This window comes from Macrosteles quadrilineatus, unplaced genomic scaffold, assembly GCF_028750875.1.
Source record: "Macrosteles quadrilineatus isolate MER2022 unplaced genomic scaffold, UCM_ALF_1.0 Scaffold_2__2_contigs__length_208266976, whole genome shotgun sequence".
NCBI lineage: Eukaryota > Metazoa > Arthropoda > Insecta > Hemiptera > Cicadellidae > Macrosteles > Macrosteles quadrilineatus.
The window spans coordinates 157,635,490-157,654,741 of NW_026542595.1; the positions used below are offsets into that span (position 1 = coordinate 157,635,490).

The 19,252-nt window shown below is 35.1% G+C and overlaps 1 protein-coding gene across 1 annotated transcript; it reads right to left on the reverse strand.

Moving 5' to 3' along the window:
• Window positions 1–3,527: 3,527 nt before the first annotated feature.
• LOC128986529 (N-alpha-acetyltransferase 30-like) lies at window positions 3,528–17,322 on the reverse strand. Its single transcript, XM_054406939.1, has 4 exons — window positions 16,465–17,322; window positions 9,049–9,172; window positions 6,673–6,728; window positions 3,528–4,475 (listed from the first exon to the last, which is right to left on the reverse strand). Exons 1-4 carry the CDS (start codon window positions 17,164–17,166, stop codon window positions 4,338–4,340), a joined length of 1,020 nt encoding a protein of 339 aa, XP_054262914.1. The 5' UTR covers window positions 17,167–17,322; the 3' UTR covers window positions 3,528–4,337.
• Window positions 17,323–19,252: the final 1,930 nt, after the last annotated feature.

Consider the following 19,252-nt stretch of genomic DNA (forward strand, 5'->3'; position numbering starts at 1 on the left):
ACAAAGGTCAGATCACGACCAACTACCGTCTTCAGTCGAGTCTCGACACACGTCTGGCGCGCCTCCATATCCTGCCCGTGCACGCGTAGCAAAGTTAAAAAATGTTAATTAATGGTCGACCGGTTTTTATGTGTGTTTTGTGTTGTGAATATTTTACGCACCTCTTCAGGGAAGTTTAGTGTAAACAGTTCTTATACGGATCAGACGATGGCGCTCGCGCCGAAATGTACATAATCCACTAGGACAATACTTTGCACCACAAGGCGACAAGCAGGTTTTTTAACCTTTTATTTATTTGTCACAACTATTATTTTTTAGATTGAAAAATACATAAAGAAGTCTGGCATATTACAATACGTTATTTTTAGAAACTTAAAAAAGCATTATCGGTAGGTGTTATGAATAATTGGCAGGGAAAAGCAGATAAAAATCAGCAATGTAGTTAGGGTGACAATAAACAATAGACAATAATGTGAACGCTAATGTTCTGATGTAAAATATTGAAAGATAATTATGGATACCTTTTATTTCTCAAAATTAAATCAGTACTCAGTATAATTTTATCACCAACTAAAATCTAGGTCAATAGAGACCCATTATTTATAAAAGTTAAGGATTTAACATACAGTAGACTCCCTCTTATCCGGACAACACTCGGTAGAAGTGACAACTCTTTATCCGGATAATTTTTATCAGCACATCGGTTTAACCGGACTAGATCGGCAGGAAGTGGGCGGTACTGAAACGACTGTTTTCGCGGGAAAGATTTGAGACCAGTGATTACGTGTCTAGATACAATGCTCTTCTAATTTCAGTCAAATACTGTATAGAGTATGCATTTAAACGATCCGTTTTAACGAGATTTTGGGGACGTCGGTTTAACTGGAAATATTAGAGGGAGTCTACTGTAAAGCACAAGGGCCAAGGTTTTTAGAAATTTTTGGAAGGATCAGCAGGCTTAGCTGAGTGGAAAAGAGTCCAAACTGGCACAAGAGACACAAAATATTAGAATATCTCACTGTCACTGACAGTATTTAACAAAGGGGGATAAAGTTTTCTCCAGGACCATATAGGACCTGGAGAAAACTCACTCTTCCATAGTTGAAAATGGTGTCAGTAACAGTGATATATTCCAATGTTTTGTAACACATCAACACTTGAGAAAAACCAGGCAAAAACATACTTTAAGGAAAATGAAATTTTTTATAATAAAAAATGTTGATTCTGATTTGCCATAAACAATCGGTTTTGCAACAATCACTGAATATACAATATTACCACTATCAGTACAGGTATTCAAGGGTGACCAATGAAATTCTCATAGCATAATAACAACAGCTTGTTATATTATTTACAAATGTATTAATAGCTTTATACACACAACAGGCTACCCACAGTGCTAACATTTCTACTTATGATATATACAGTGTCAAAAACAGAAGTGCCTTCTTACAGTACGACTTTAAACAAATCTAACATTGTTTCAGAAACTGTTGAAAACTATGCTGCTTTATCATTATTGTGATCATTTATAAGAAAGACAAAAAAAGTATTTAAAAACAAGTTAATTTAATGAAATAAAATTGTCTCTTGTCCTAAAAAATGTTTAAGCAAAAGGAGATTTTATTTTTTATACCATTATCATGTTTATGTTGTAGCCAATTTTAAAATGAAAATAAATGTTGAATTGAGCCACAGATAAAGTGAGCTGGTGTCAAATACTGCTTTTAGTCAAATATCCAAACTTTATAAACTGATAAAAAGCAACTCACGTCACATCAACTCTCATAGTAACAAATTTACACTACCATTTCAACAAGTGGCAACAAAACAAATCTTAAAATTAATTAGTGTGAGAAAAAAATTCATAGTTTCCAAAAAAATCATACTTTTCAAATAAATTAAAACTAAGAGTACCAGAGAAACAATAGACTAGACATTTCACAGCTACAACCTAAAGTTTTAAAATGTTAGAAACAAAACAGGCTAGAAATAAAATAACCTAATTTCAATTACTCAAACCCTACTACGGTACTTCGTAAAGAATTTTTTATACATAAAATATTAGGAAAAAATGATCAATCAACATAATAAACTAAGATGGTCTGTAGTGTTGGGGCTGTTTGCAATTAAAATAAAAAATTCAAATCTATTATGGGGATCAAATAACTCTTATTCTTAAGTTAACGCCTTTGCAATACTTGTAGTTAATTTAGTGCTCTCCCCATCAATTTCTATCAGAATATACCTTACAGTTTTGGGCTCATATCCCGTTACTAAAAAGCAGAAAAATAAAGCAGCTTATTAAAAAATAAACATTTTCAACTACAGTACTAACTAAAAAATCATTTTGACAAAAAGACAGTACGTAATATATATTGTAAACCTTTTGTAATAGTTTATTTATCACTAGGCCCTTGTGATACTTTTCAAAAATCAACTCAAATTTTATGACCAAGGAAAAGCTGATGGCCCAATGAGCGAGAGTCTACAATACACTTTGGGCCCGTGTTATGAACAATGTCTTCTGCCATACCTCTAGCCTCCTTTAATTCATAAAAAAATCTACCTTGTTTTTCTTCATAGATTGGTTTCCAAAGTAAGTATCTTTGATCTTTTTTTGCAAACAGAGCAAAAATATATTTGAAGAACAGGTTGTATTACTCCACCAATGCAATACACAAATCAAATTACTGAGGTATGTTTCTCTTTGTGTAAATACAAATAAAGGGGAACAATTACTTATTGTAGTGAAATAAATAGTATGAAGCCGCATTTAGAATGGAGCTTAAACTAATATTTCGTGTTAATATTTCTTACACATGTATTATACAGTTATTTTTTGCTGCAGTAGACCAATTAATTGTGATTTCAGTGTAATGAAAAAAAGTTGTTTAAGTTATTATAGGTACCCTTATATTTTGGTATATATAGGCTACCCATGTGTTTTTTTATACGTATTGAAATTAAATGTTTGTATTGCATTATGCATTAACCCTCCAATGCATTACCGTGAAACTTTGGGAAACTGTCCTTCAGTTTATATACACGGTATATAAAATTTGTATACAAACAATAATTTTTACAGTTTTGGGCTCATATACCGTTACAAAAAAGCAGAAAAATAAAGCAGCTTATTAAAAAATAAACATTTTCAACTACAACAGTACTACTAAAAAATAATTTTGACAAAAAGACAGTACGTAATCATAAACAATTTTTGTCTTTTCTTTTTGTGTAACTAATTATTACGTACCGTAACTAATTATTAAATCACAAAATAGAAACCAAAGACACCCTGTATTGAGTTGTTACAATACTTGAAGAAAGATGTCAGTTGTCCCTATTCCTAGTCTCAAAAACAGGGAATACAGCCTATATTGAAAGGTACCAAAGAATAAGTTACACAATCTGCTCTAGTAGACATCTATAAATAAACAAAAACACTGATCAGGGAATGTTCAGTGTTACTACAATATTTTTAATAATTGCAATGAAGGGATGTATAATTAAATTTAACTAGGGAATTCTTGTAACAAATCAGTTTTATTGTAAAACTTTATTTGATTTTTTTATTTAAGTGATTTGCCAACACAGTATAAGTAAAGCCAGTAGTATTACAAACCACTTCCAAACCATTTGAATTAATTACATTCCAGACCTTATACATAGAATAAAAAATGACATGATTTTGTTATTTTGGAATTCATTACGTTAAGTCAAATAAAGTAATATAAATTAAACTTTTATAAAAATACTTCAAAATATTGTTCAATAAATAATTTAAAAGAAAAAAATATATATAAATAGCAACAGTTTAAAAAATAAGATTTTAGTTCAGAGAGAGAATAACTAATTACTTGCAGGTGACTCAACTTTAACAATGAAACATAATTAGTAACAAACCTCATCAAGAATCAACAATCGACAGAATAATCAAGAACCAAATAAGACTACATGTAAAGTTATGATAATTAATAGTTCATGCTCATTGAAATAATTAAAATTATAAAGGTAACAAACTGTCCTTGGAAAATAACCAAGTTCGGTTCAAGTCAATCAAATTCTATTGGACCCAACAAAATACTAACTTTTAACAGTCAAAAGGTAATCAATATAAAACTTCTGTTGAAAATATATCAAAATTAATGAACTATCAACAAATACTATGTTATTTAAAGACTATATAAATATATTATTACATTTTCCTTTACAGTTGTTTCTTGTTTAGTAATTACACATCACAAAAAAAGGTAAATAAATATTACTATCATAAACCAATATCGGCTACACTTATAATTTGGCATAACGAGCAGAAAACTTAGGCACAAGGCGTTTCATCTGAGCCATAGCTTGAGTCGCAGTGCGTCCACACCGTTGAGATAATATCTGAACAACCGCTTATCTCGGACAAATCCCAGATTCTCATACAAGCGGAGAGCTGGTCGGTTTGTGATTTCTGTCTCTAGTACCACCTGGAACATAATTTTTCTGGTAAATAAATCTAGCTTAAGTAAACCTTACTTTCAAGTTGAACTGTTTTGATATGTATCCTTTGACGTGGGCATTTAGTTTGTGATTTCTCTACTAATATAATTTTGTAGGTTACCCTATGTCATTGTAGTTTGGTAGTTGGTAGATGGTAGTTTGGTAATACAGAAGAAGACCATTAGGGCTCTCATGGACCTTTACCTCACAGATAGCTGTAGAGAAGCCTTTAAATCGCTAAACCTCCCAACCGTCATACACTGACCAGCAGGACCTTCCCAGGAATGAATATATTCTTCCATACCAGACCAGAAGAGCAACAAGCAACCAATTTCAGCCTTCCTGCACACCATATTTTTTATTATTCCTGAAGGTATTTCGCAATAAAAAGAAAAAATCATATTGTAAGTGCCTCTTCCTTTTGTCAAAGATCTTAAATTTGCGTAAATTTACAACCCAGTTCAGTAAGAAACCATCCTATATCGGCCACAAGTACATCAATGCACTGTCCCAAGAACAAGAACTCAAGACTATGAGAGGAATCATACTAAAACAAGGACTGCAAGACTGGCTGGTGGAACAATCTGTTTACTCAACCAAAATTTTTTTTAATCTCTTATAATGATAGAGGACCAGAAAATACCCGTAAAGCAAGAGATCTAAACATAATGCTATCTCGTAATTCTTGAAGAAAATAATAATAAAGAAATTTGTCTATTGTCTATTTATGAATTGCGAACCTGTGCACTCCTTATTAAGGTTACTAATATACAGTGGCTTAGCCAGTGGAAGGACAGACCTTATATGAACTGTGTCCAGCTTGAGTAAATGTCGGCGGCACTAACCCAATAAAAAAAGTAGGATATTTAACCCTCCGAGTGTTATGTGTCGAAAAATCGACACATAACACACTTTGTGTAGTGTTTTGTGTCGATTTTTTGACTCACAAACACTGTTTACGGCGAAGGCTCTATGACTGACAAAATCGGATTGAACTGGATCAAGTTAGGTATCGTTTTATTTGGCAGATTCTAAGCTTTCTCCTGAGGTCTGTCTCTAAACGTTTTTTTTTCTCGAGCCGATCATAATTGTAGCAGACAGCTGACGTGCGTATTTGTAAACAGCTTGGTTAACCTCGCACCGATGACTGATGTGTTTTATTACGTTTATCATTGTTTTAGTGTTAAAAATCAAAAGTAGTGATATACGTGGTGCATTATAAGAAGATTTAAGTGATTGTGAAGGGCTGGTTGATGATCCTGAAGAAGTAGGTAGTGATATTGATGTAAAATATCAGCCAGATTCCTAGCTATGGTTAGGCTATGCATTCTTAGCTAAACGCTATGTACTGAAATCTGTTTTTTGCCCATAACTTATTTATTTGCAAATCTACTTCCTTATATTATTATATATTTGTAATCTTCATAAAATTTAGAACAAAGTGACTATTTTCAAATATTTATAGGCCTATAATTTATGCAATTTCATTGAGCGCAAACTTATTTTTTTTAATTTTCCTAAATATTTTTTTTTACCTAAAAATGTTTTTGAAACAAATGTTCCTTATGTTTTATGTATAATATTGAAGCTCATGATTTTCCAAACAAAATGGTATATAGAACAGTATAATTAACATTGTTTTTAAGCTTCTCAGATCCGTTTTAATAAAACCTTGCAAATGCGCAAAAAATAGGCAAACATTAAGGCCAAAACTAGGGACACTCGGAGGGTTAATGGATAGTGTCGGATATCAAATTTGGGCTCGGGTTAGTTACAAATATCCAATCGCACCTAATCAGAAGAGTTATCGTGCTTTTTTGAAGAGTTATCGTGCTTACGGACACACATATATATATATTTAAAAGGGTAGGCCTACTATGGTTTATTTTTCTATTAACATATATATACTATAAATATAAATTTGAAATGATGATGCTTTTGGCCTCTGGGGACATCAAAACGAAAAAGTAAATCGGTCCTGGTTACCATGAGACCTACGGTACTGTATTAGCTCATTCCTTATATGGGAAATTCGCCCATAAAAAGCTAACAGTATGCCTTAAAATCCGTAATCACCGGATTGTTCATTATACGAATTGTGTACAGTATATGTTATGTTCCTATTTACAAATGAATTGTCACAAGTAGGCCTTATGTTTTACCATCGCATAACAACCAACTCACCTCATCGGCATCGTCAGCAACCATTGCACGAATGGCTTTCAACACCAAATTCGATCCTGAAATAGAAAAGAAAATGTAATATAATATCAGGTTTAAACAGCTTGAATGGATTTTTTTGTTATTTAAGTTTACTGTACTCACAGAGACAAAAGGATTAAACTATGATTTTATACCTAGTATTGTTTTAGCCACTCAATATCGTAATTAAAACGATGAAATAGACTAGATAATGTTGAGTGGATACACCTTTTGTGGTAAGGAGTCAGTGGAGACATAATACAAGTGGAACTGATATTGACAATGAACAGTGTTAACATTGAAGATGTCCTCTTGATCCAATATTTTCTTTTGTTACTGTTAGGGTTCTCAGGGTCCCTCCATCAAAAAAGAGGACAAAATTACTCACCAAGGGTGGTTCTAGACATATATTTTGGGGGGGGGGCACCGGGGGGCCTGGGGGGGTATGGAATACCCCCTAGCAATGGAGGGGGCCCCCCGGGAAAATTTTGGAAATAACGTGCTCAAATTAGTACTTTTTAAGCTATTTTGAGGACCTAGTTTAATGTGTTCAAGCTTCCCAGTTTATTTTTTAAAGGTCAAGAAATGTTAAAAAATAAACTTGTACGTTTCGTATAACGTCATGTTTTTTTTATTATTGAGACTTGTGGTTTTAATATCAAAGGAATACCGCAACATTACAACACATTCAAGAATGCTTGATTTACAAAAACACCCTGGTGCCAATGTGCATGCCAAACAGAAATTGTCCTAAATCAGACCATGATTTTGAACCAGAGAACTTATTTTATATAAGAAGTATTTAAGAACTATCACCCAACACGACTGCATTATACCTGCCCAGCAAGCAACAGTTAACCTACACAAAGAGTACACTACCCAACTAACGATGCCGTCGGCGTCCCGTCACTGCTACCGCCTGAAGAGTTGGTTCTCAGTGTTCTAATTTTTTTCTATGCCAGTGGCATTTTAAAAGGGGTCAATGTGAGAATAAAGTTTTTGTGCAACTTTTTTGTGGTTGTGAGTAGTTGTGCCGGGAATTAAATCCGTCCCTTCCGCATCTAAGTCTGAGACGCTACCATTTTGTTGTTGTTTTGTGGCTAGCAACATACCAATTGGGTAGTGTTATGCTTAAATATGATATCAGGTGCTCTAAATATGAATGATTTAATATTGAAATTTTAAAAAATTTCCATGGTAGTCATTGAGTTACATTACTGTAATGACAAATTCCTATCGCTGAACTCAGATAAATTAATATTCAACTACCCTTCAAGCTTGGACTTTGAAACAACTTCTTTTCTTTGTCCAATACCCAATTCAAGTTTTCAACTATCTAGGTTAAAATGAATCAACATTAAATGCCAAAAAATTAAATAAGAAAAATGCGGCCGAACGCCAGCATCGGACACTGCCGTTGCCGTATATGGCTGAAAGCGTCCGTCGTCTGCCGATCTTCCCTACTTTTCATAACGTACAAAAAATAGTCAGACTCGAACGATCCCGAGGTTTGGGTTAGAGTTTGTAATTAGTCCATTCGTTCGCCACAAGTGTAAAGACTACAATGAATTCAATTTGGTAGAACGATTTGCAATAAAAACTATTAAAGTTCCCCTGGTATAATAGTTTAGTAAGATATTATCAAAGTGTAACTATTACTAACTTAGTTTAATGTTATGATGATGATTAATTATAAAAGCTGATTGTTAATATTAATACTTGCAGAAATATTTTTTTATTCTCTCACAAAGTCAAAATCCCGGACATTTGAAAGTATTGCCAAAAATCCCCCCGGACGTTTTTTTTGTACCCAAAAAGAGGACGTGTCCGGGAAAAAGAGGACGTCTGGGATCCCTAGTTACTGTGCCTACAGGTTTTGTGAAGGTTAACTATTTGGCAATGGGAATCTCATTAGATTATTGTAAGTAAATGTATAGATTAGACCATTATAGTCAATGATTTATTCAAAATGATAAAGTCTGTGCAGGATGGAAAAAACTGCAACTAAAACTACCTTATAAGTCACTGTTGGGTAATAATGACATAGGGTGGACTGTATTTTCTTTTGTAGAGATAAACTACTTACCAGTAAGGGACTAAAACTATTTAGTATTCAGCTTGAAAAAAAAAATAATGTAGCCTAGCCTAAAATTGTAAGTTTTGGAAACTTAACTGGTATTTTGCTTCATTAGAGATTAATGCAAAATCATAAATTGTCAAAACTAAACAAAGTTAAATTCAATTTTCCTAGAGTAAGCTAAAAAAAATGTCACAGAACAATTTAACCAACCAAAAAGGGGTATGAGAACCCTTTCTCCACCTTAACTTCGCTAAAATGGTGAAAAACTACTAACATACCTATTTTTCTTTTCCTATATCTCTCATCAACAGCCAGCATTGCTATATAACCTCTTTTGACCACTTTCCTGTGTATGTCCAACTTGCAAACAATGGCACCAACACATTTTGAACCATCCATGGCCTGTAAATAGTGATTGTAATAATTTGTAATCCATAATTTGTATAAAACTTAAAAATATATCTTAGGCTGTACTGGTAAAAGAAAGTAGAATATTTAACAGAAAGTAGGCTACAAAGAGGTGATACTAAAAAAATAATCATGGTAAAATTACAGTCTCATTTCATAGCATTATTTTTTATCGATTTGATAACTTAGTTGGCCTAGTCAGTTTGGCTTAGGCCACAACAGGCATGGTGTAGTGGCAGAATTTAATGGCATTGTAGGCCTATTAGCAAACCTTAACAAAAGATGAAGCTTGCTCCAGTAGCAAAACTAAAGCCATGTTGTCATATGCTGTCTTAACTTAAGTCACCAGGGCCTGCTTTAATGTCACAACTAAGTTATTGTCAGCTCTCATATTCATTGTGCCTTAGGCCTACAGGTCTAACTGCAGATAGATCTATTGCTATATTGACATTACTGGTAAACTCATGTTTATTGGCTTGTATCAACTGTCATGAGGTTTAATGGATACTTGATTACTTAAAGGATATTGATGCTTTCAGGAAATGAATCATTCTCTCTCTCATTCACATTCTTTCCTGTTAAAGGGAAAATTCATTATTAGCCTATTGATGATTTCTTTTAATATCGATATTTTTGTTTTTGTTTGGATCCATATTCCTTATGTTTTATAATAGGCCTATCTTCAAAAACATTTAGCCTAAATTAAGTACAAATTGAGGTATCTTGTTTAGGGAAGAATAATATAGCCTATCCAAGAATTGTATGAAACTGTTCTAAACTAACCTAACATAACTAATCAAGGTATGTGTTAACTTTAGGGGCTTCTGAAAATTGTTTGGCTATTATTTGGCCTATTTTGAAAACTTTCCCCCCTTTTTTACTTTTAATGTGTTTTTATGAATAAACCTAACCTAACATAACCTAACCTTGGTTTGATAAAAAATCTGTTGGTATATGTATATTTGGCTTACGCACATGTTCATGAGGCTCAACAACCATTGCATGGCATTTTTACCTAGGTTCTTTAGCTGTTCGACTCTGATCTCGTCAATACCTGGAGCTCTATTAGTCTTTAAGCTGGTAATGACTGCAGTTAGCTCGAACATGGAGAATGGTTCTTCTAGGAAGTGATTCTCACTTGCCACACCACGCACAACAGGCTCCCGGTATTTCCTTCCATAGGTTTTGCTATTTAAAAGAAGGTTGGTAGCGACTTGATCGGCAGTAACTGTTGCAAAGTTGTCTTTTGGTTTTGTCGCATCTCCATTTAAGTTCTTGAGGAACTTCCAGGCCCGTCTGCTGTTCACCTGCATATCTAAACATACCCAAACTAAAATTTTGGGTAGCGTCTTTGCTCCAGCTCTTTATAACATATACACTAATGACCAACCGTTGCCAAACGCTATAAGTCAGTATATATATGCCGATGATACTGCGGTGGCGGCACAAGGTAGGAGTTTTGAAGAGGAGGAACAGAAGCTGACTATGACTCTAAATGATCTTTCCCAGGACTATGACGCAAATCACCTCAAGCCTAACCCTGCTAAAACCCAAGTTTGTGCCTTTCACCTAAACAATAGAGAAGCAGGGCGTGAGTTGAATGTGAGGTGGCGGGGAGACCGTCTTCAGCATCGCCCTACACCCAAATATCTTGGTGTCATACTGGATCGCACACTGACATTTAAGGCGCATTGTATTGCAACAAGGGGTAAAGTCTCAGCGAGGAATAATATCATCAGGAAGCTCACCAGCAGATGCTGGGGTGCTAACCCTAATGTCCTCAGAACCTTAGCTTTAGCACTCAGTGTGTCGGCTGCGGAGTACGCTACACCAGTATTGAATGCATCGTCACATGCAAAAAAGGTTGACATTGCAGTCAATGACATGGCTCGGATTGTAACTGGGTGTTTGAAACCAACCCCAGTACACAAACTCTACTATCCTATCGTAGGGATCGCCCCTCCATCAATCCGACGTGATGTCGTTGCCGACGCAGAAAGGACTATGCAAGAGACAGACCCTTGTCACCCATTACATGGCCACCAACCTGCAGAGCGATGGCTTCGGTCCAGAAAGAGCTTTTTATCACGGACCGAGTCCTGGATGGATCACTCTCAAGCAATCGGGTGGCAAGGTGGGAGGCCACGTTGACTAACCCTCCCATACCAGCCAGGGAGGAACTGGGTCCTGGTGGAGGCCTTCATTACACGTTGTGGAAGACCCTAAATCGAATCAGGGTCGAGGTACCAAAATGCAAGACAAACATGCAGAAATGGGGTCTCTTACCCGACGAAAAAAACATCTTGTGCGCGTGTAGTGCTGTTCAGGATCCTGGCCATCTGCTGATCTGGCCCTCGCCTAGACCAGTCTTGCACATTAGATGATCTTTTACAAGCAAATGACGAACCCATATCGGTAGCCAATTTTTGGAAAAGCGAAGTCTGATTTCCGGAAACGGAAAGTGAATTAAGTATCAAAAATCCGTCAATTTCAGCATTTTGCTAACTTAAGCATGGGTTAGGTCGAGTTAGATTAGATAAAGTTAGGTTGGATTATACTTATTTTGGTTAACCCAAAAATGGGCATTTTCGACACAATATTTTTATAATTTTTCAACCCTGATTTTCTGGGTAAAAAACGGCATTTGCCAAAAATGTTCCAGAGGAAAAAAGTTTTTAAAATGTCCTAAATAATAATAAATACCCCCGCCGCAGCAAACCTGCAGACTAAGCGAATTTCCATTCGACTGATTGGATTTACACTGAAATGTCTACTTAAAAATATAACATTTATTCCCGATCTAAATAAAATTAGTTTAACAAGTACTAGGTTTGCTGCATCAGGGAGGGTAAAACTGTTTTTTTTTTTTATGTGAATAGTTAGTAAGAAATAAAAGCATTTTCCAAATTTGATCAAAATATGTTCACAAACAAGCAAACTACAACAGTTTACTTATTCTCCATAAGAATAACATGGGAATTTTAAATTTACAATTTTTTGGAATTTTCTCCGTAACCATTAGGCGCATAATAACTCTTCAATATACTAAATTATTTGTTTTTTTAAGCTCTACAAAATGGTTTGGAAAGAAATTGCTAAATTTTATGTTTTTTGGGTCAAAAATGGGAAAACCTATTTTTACCCCATAAAACCCCCCGTAAACCCCCGTTCCCATGGTCCGATCATGCTGGATCGCGAACTCGTTCGAATGAACGTACGTTTACACGTTTGTACCAAATTTCATCAAAATCGGATCATTTTTGCTCGAGTTATCGTGCTGATGGACACATATATATATATATATAAATATATAAATATACTAGCTGACCCGGCGAACTTCGTATCGCCTAAGTTATAGGTTTCCCCTAAGACAGACCGATGGAAAGAAAGTACCGTTACGTTTAATTTTCAAGATGATCTCGTTCGCATCGCTCAATCACGTCCTGGTTGAAGTTCGTTCGCTACGCTCACTCACCTTTGGGTTGGAGCTCGTTCGCTACGCTCACTCACCTTTAGGTTGGAGCTCGTTCGCTGCGCTCACTTGCCTTCAGGTTAGCTCGTTCGCTACGCTCACTCGCCTCCAGGTTGAAGTTCGTTCGCTACGCTCACTCACCTTTTGGTTGCAAATTAGCTGTTGTCATAAATGTAAAAGCAATAATAGTGCTGCACCCTATTGGTAATCCTTGTAACTTTAATGCTATTGAACATCATAGAACAGAACCAACTTGTTTAATTGAAACAGCTGTTAAGATTCATTAATTCCATTTCTCATAAGGTTAACATGGGAAACTCCTTGCCACTGGGGCGGAGCCCTTTTAAGAATTTCGAAACGGGAAATAGTTTACGTCCGATTTGCATACCTACAGAATTTACACACCAAATTTCATAACGATCGGTGAAGTCGTTCCGGAGGAGTTTGCAGACAAACACTGTGACACGAGAATTTTATATATTAGATATATATGAATTTGAACGGATGGTGTTTTTGGCCTCTAGGGACCTCAAAACGAAAAAAAAAATCGGTCCCGCGTCCAGGTCTTACCATGAGTACTACGATAATAGCTTATTCCCTATATGGGAAATTCGCTAAAACACATTAACTTAAAAGTAAAAAAAAAACAGCAAAATATCCAACCAAACTTTATCCAACCCGACCTAACTTAACCAATGCTTAAGCCTAAGTAAGCAAAATGCCGAAAATTACGGATTTTTTTGATAAAACAAAACTAGGTTAGGTTAAATAAGCCTTTAGCTATTCGCGAGTTTCAAACACGAATTTTCAGGGTGAAATAACTTAGTCGTTTGTCCCAAAAGTGCCAAAGGGAAAATGGTTCAAAATAGGGCAAATAACTTAACACGTTCACTGCGTTATATATTTTCCTACATTATTCCAATGGTGCGTTACGAGATCTATAGGTGTCTTCCCCGCTATGATTACCCAGGTGCGATTACGAGACTCCGAGATTATGTTGCGCAGTAATCTTTTGCGTATCCTAACCTCGCAAAGAAAAGAGAGAGAGCGCTGAGTGTTTGTTAATGTGAACCAGTAAGCTATGTTGACAATCTTCAGCCAGCCCAGAAAGTGAATAGGTCTATGACGTCATTGTACGAGACCCTGAGATCTTGTACCGCACAGCTGTAATAGTTCATTATTTGTTTGTATTCTTTTCCTACAATAACAAATTAAGACAAATAATATGTGTTATTAATTACGAATTCCTAATAATCGTAACTGTAGTAAAATATATATTTTATCTTTCTATTATCACTTTTTATGCGTTTCCTTACGGCTGATTTCAGGCTAAATAAAATAAAAATGAAATATGTTTACATACTGTATTTATTTTCTTATAATTTTGGGGTTGGGCAATGACCTCGAAAGAGTGCGGGCTACAGTGAGTCAAGTGGGCACAGGGTGAAGGGGTGGGTGCAACCTTGAAGCTATATTTAGACTTGCACCAATTCCCTAAAGGGATGGGAAAGAGGATTCCAATCACAAAACAATGAATGATACAAAGTTGTATAAATCATAAATTCCTTGTCCGGTTTGACAATTATTTAGCATTGATTTTTGTATGATTTAGTAGGAACCAGGATGAATATTCAAATTAATGCCATGATTTGCTTTTTTTACATCAAAATACAACATTGCACAATCGTGATATTTTAGGTCATTTACCAAGATGACCTTTATTATAGTGCTGTTTCAGAAGAGAAACACGTCGATAATTAAAAATAATTCATGTTCCCATAGTTGAAAACAATTATTACCTACGTAAACATATATAACATTAGATAAAAGGTAACAGCAATAAAACGCAATTGTTCTTTCTTTTTGTTCTTCAATGAATTATTTCTTGGGTTTCCTTCTTTCATCCAAGCATTCAACAAAAGTTGCCATGGTTTCTAATCAATCACTAACTTCTTGATCAGCATCGTACGTGTTATTAAATTACCTGTAAACAGCAAAAATATATACGTATAATAACACTTGAAGGTAATAATATATTTAAACACTTAAACTTACTGTTGACTTAAAAGACGGTAGGCCTAAAAATACAGATAATATTTATACATATATGTATTTACCGTCTTATAAGTCAACAGTAAGTGTAAATATATTATTACAAGTGTTATTATACGTATATATTTTTGCTTTTTCATATACTAATCACCCCATGTGGTGCTTGGAAAAACTATTTTTGATACGAGACCCAGAGGTCTCATATCTTAATAAAGTAAAAGTTTATTACTTCAGTGCGTTTATGAGATCTATTTATCTCGTTCATTTCATGTTTACTAGTTGATACATCAAGGGAAATGCATTATACCTACCTATATATGTACAAATTTAATTTATATACAATAACAGTAGGCCTATACACGCCAAAATATCAATGTCATAACTTTAGGAAATAAGCCAAACTATGGGTCCCGCACTACGGGCTAGGCACGATACGAGACCTCGGGATCTCACAGTGAACGTGTTACTGTATTAAAGAAAAAAATATAATTTTTTTTAAATTTGTTAGAAGCCCCTAAAGTAAACAAATAATCAAAATTAATGTACCTTTTAAAAATTCTGTTTGATAACAGAAAAGGCATGTGGGGTAGGCATAGCCTATATCAAAAAGAATTTCGAAATGTTACAAGTTTAAAATTGTTTGTTAAAACTGAGCAATATTTAATTGTAGTTTTGTCAGCTGGTAGGCTAATATCGATAGGCCCAGGCCTATAACTTGTGCCTACATAGAAAAAAAATCATCCATAATAATGAATGTTCCCTTTGACAGGATAGTACCGTTTATCGTCAACTTAGTGGTTGCTCTTTTGGTCCCAACAATACTGGTAAGACCACTGGTCAGTGCTCTGATGTGACTGATTGTAATACAAGCTCAGGTATGATTTGTTGAAGATTTCCTGCCACCCAAACCTTTTCAGTGCAACAATCAGTTTTTAATAGTTTTCTACTTAATTTATTTCACAATCGTTTATACACCACTTTACAAAAGTTTTAATGTGGTAGCCTACCGGTAGGCCTACATAGGTTTAAATTTGATTTAAATCAAATTTTAAGTTAACTTGAGAGCTTTTAAGGACTAAATTGTGTTTAATAATGTAGAGTACCTTACCGGTAATTTAAGTTAAGAACTTAAGTTATATCTACGCAGCCAGGATCACTAGTTAACTTAACTTGGGACTTAGACTAACTCTCGGACAATAGAATAGCCAATGGTAGGCAAACTATAAACTAACATTTAGGCCTAATTAGTATTAAGTTTAAGTTACACAGTGCTCGATTTGTAAAAATTAGGTGCTGGAACACGTCCCAGCCTTTTAACTTTCAACTTAATGTAATTTGTATCTACTAACTTATTCAACTTAAGTTATACCAATATTTGGCTGCACTTTACTTTAGGTCCTACACGCATTCGAATGAAAATATCGATTATTCGATTGTTTCATTCGATATATCGTTTGGTTAGTTAAGTTAGGTTAACCTTACCTAACTAACCAAACGATATATCGAGTGAAAAAATCGATTAATCGATATATATTGATCGATATTGTCATTCGAATGAGTGTAGGACCTAAAGTAAAGTGCTGCCCAATATCTTTATCTTTCTGAAAGAGAGGTACCGGATCTCTATTCCACCGCATTTCTCAGTAAATCGAGCACTGGTATTACGTGCTGTGGATAGGTTGTTGTGTTATCTTAAAGGACGCATGTCACTTAAACCTACAAATAGGCTGATAACTTAAGTATAAAACCTGAGAAAGCTTACCAAGAAGCAAAGCTTGGGCCAGTTGTGAATGAAATATCTATAGGTGTAAATTGAATAGGGCTCGGATAAGTCTTTCTGAATGAGTCTCATAATGTCAGGCATTTGTAATTCAGATTTGTACGAGACATATTCAACTTCTGATGGTTCACTTGTCTTCCGATCACAATTTCCGTGTGAAGGGATTGGGTGAAGATCTACTGTTTTTGAAACTATGGCACCACTATCATCGGAAGCACTTGAACATGATGGCTGACCAGCAATGTTGTCACAGTCTGTCCTCCCCATTTTGACAAGTTCTTTGTGATCAACAGAGTTTTCACTAGGTACTTGTTGATTACTTTGACTAGCACTACTCAAGGATTCATAGGTTTCTGGCTTGGGCATATGATCTATAAAGTTAGATAAACTTCCACTAGGCCTATTGCCAATTTCTAACCCATTAACAAGTCCATTTGGTCCCACATGCAAACCAATAGCATTACATTTTTCTTTAGCACTTGACGTTGGAATTTGTTGACCTTCTAAAACTACTTTGCTAATAGAGTTTTTCAAAGTTATATTACGATTTTTATCCTCGACAGGCTTATCCATATCTATATTATCAGTAACGCAACTCATCGATGAAGGTTCTAAAGCTACATTCCCTTTGAGGTCACGAACACTTGTACAATCACTTTTCGTCATTTCATTACATTCATCCATATCTGAAATTTTAATCCAAGTAGTAGCTAGTATCCAAACAATACTATAATTCAAACCCTAAAATTTAATATTTTCATTATAACTACACAACAAAATCGTGTTATATACACCAAAAACGGAGACACTAAGCGGCATCCATATTGGATTTTGATTTAGTCAGAGTCAGATCAGATCAGTCCCAAACCCAGTCGACGAAACTTGAAATGAAAGAAGTATGCTGCATTATGAGAATGATAAATCAGCTGATCTAAATCCAAAGCCCACTAAGGGTTTGTGGTTTATTACTTTTATATAAGTATACATTACATATTATATGTGTACTAGATAAAATGCTATAAATGCATTCAATAATCACTCTTGAGATCAAGCGTTACCAGGGGCCCATTTCATAATAAAGTACAAACTAATATTATTAGTAAATCAGCTGATTGCCCAATGCAAATCTAATGGAAATAACAAGTTACAAGTTGTAACTTGTAACTTGTAGTTTATTATGAAATGGGCCCCTGACATCAAAACAAGAATTCATTTATTTATTTATTTCATATGGAATCACTATTTTAACAACTATGAAACACTAGCTGGCCCGACAGACTACGTCCTGTCCTATATTGTGGTTTTATGTCACATGCTCGTTCATTTTCAAGATGAGCTCGTTCGCATGGCTCAATCACGACCTGGTTGAAGTTCGTTCGCTACGCTCACTCACCTTTAGGTTGGAGCTCGTTCGCTGCGCTCACTTGCCTTCAGGTTAGCTCGTTCGCTACGCTAACTCGCCTCCAGGTTGAAGTTCGTTCGCTATGCTCACTCACCTTTTGGTTGCAAATTAACTGTTCTCATAAATTAAAAATAAATATAGTGCTGCACCCTGTTGGTAAACCTATTAACTTTTTAATGCTATTGAACATCACAGAATCAAATTGTTTAGTTGCACCAGCTGTTAAGATTCTTTAATTCCATTTAAATATGAGTACTCATAAGGTTAACATGGGAAACTCCAGAGCCACTGGGGCGGAGCCCTATTGACGGATCTGCACCAAACTTCACACAAACCATCCTTGAATAATGCTTAATAATGCCTGAAAGTTTCATTACAATCTGTCGAGCGGTTTTGGAGTCCATAAAGGACAAACATACAAATATACAAACATACAAACATACATTGGATTTTATATATAGAGAAAAGGCAGATGCTTAGTGCCAACCTTCTATAATATACGAAGCATGTTTTTTTTTAAGTAGGCACCGTTTAAAATTATTCCTTTCCAGCGCTGCGATTGACATTTTTGACATTTGTGCTAAGTATTAGCATCTATTGTCAAGCGGCTCCGTGTTTAGCCCGGACGTGTTTGACGCGGACACCCTCAAAATGGTGTTTCACCCGGACGGACGCTTCAGAAATCCCCGCGCCACGGCTGGGTGGGTAATTCGTCGCTTTTCGCCCCCATTATATCGAGTAAGGACGCTCGGTGGCGTTTCCCTCCCAACACAGGGAATTATTACTATCGTAACCAGAACTGGTGGCCCGTAGCTACAAGTGGTAGAAAATACTGTTTTTTTATTTATTATTAATTCTATTCGGATTTCAAAAACTAAACGCTATTACTACCTGTATAATTGCAAGCACGGAATCTATAATGTTATAAATTACAATTACAAATATTGAAAGTAAAAGTAAAGCCTTCAAATTTTAGTATTATATCAAATATTGCACATACTTATTAACAATGAACCTGAGCATATTCCATAACAATTAGAGAATGATTACTTAGGTGGCTATTTTAAAATCAAAATTTAAACTTCAATTTTAGTCCTGCCCCACGGATGGGGAACAAGACTGTTTCATGATTCTTAGCCTGAATTTTATATACTGCTTTACTGCTGTACCGGATTTTTTAAATTATGACACAACTATATATATATTAATGACGTAAGCCGATTCTTTGCGTCAAAATTGTGGGCAACTGGGAAGTTGTAGAACGACCGGAGAGGGCTCAAATTAAAAGGTCTCGATCCCGTAACGGCGGGAAAAATACCGGCAGTGAAATTCCAAAACTGTTTTGATCGTGATTTATCTTTAAGCCAG

Excerpts from the sequence above, each read along its gene's own strand:
- LOC128986529 (XM_054406939.1), bottom strand. The coding sequence starts at position 17,166 with ATGGATGAATGTAATGAAATGACGAAAAGTGATTGTACAAGTGTTCGT. Across the intron at positions 9,173-16,464 it reads GGCCCAAGCTTTGCTTCTTG|GCCATGGATGGTTCAAAATG; the intron begins GTAAGCTTTCTC and ends CACTATTTACAG. Across the intron at positions 4,476-6,672 it reads TTGCTGACGATGCCGATGAG|GTGGTACTAGAGACAGAAAT; the intron begins GTGAGTTGGTTG and ends ATTATGTTCCAG.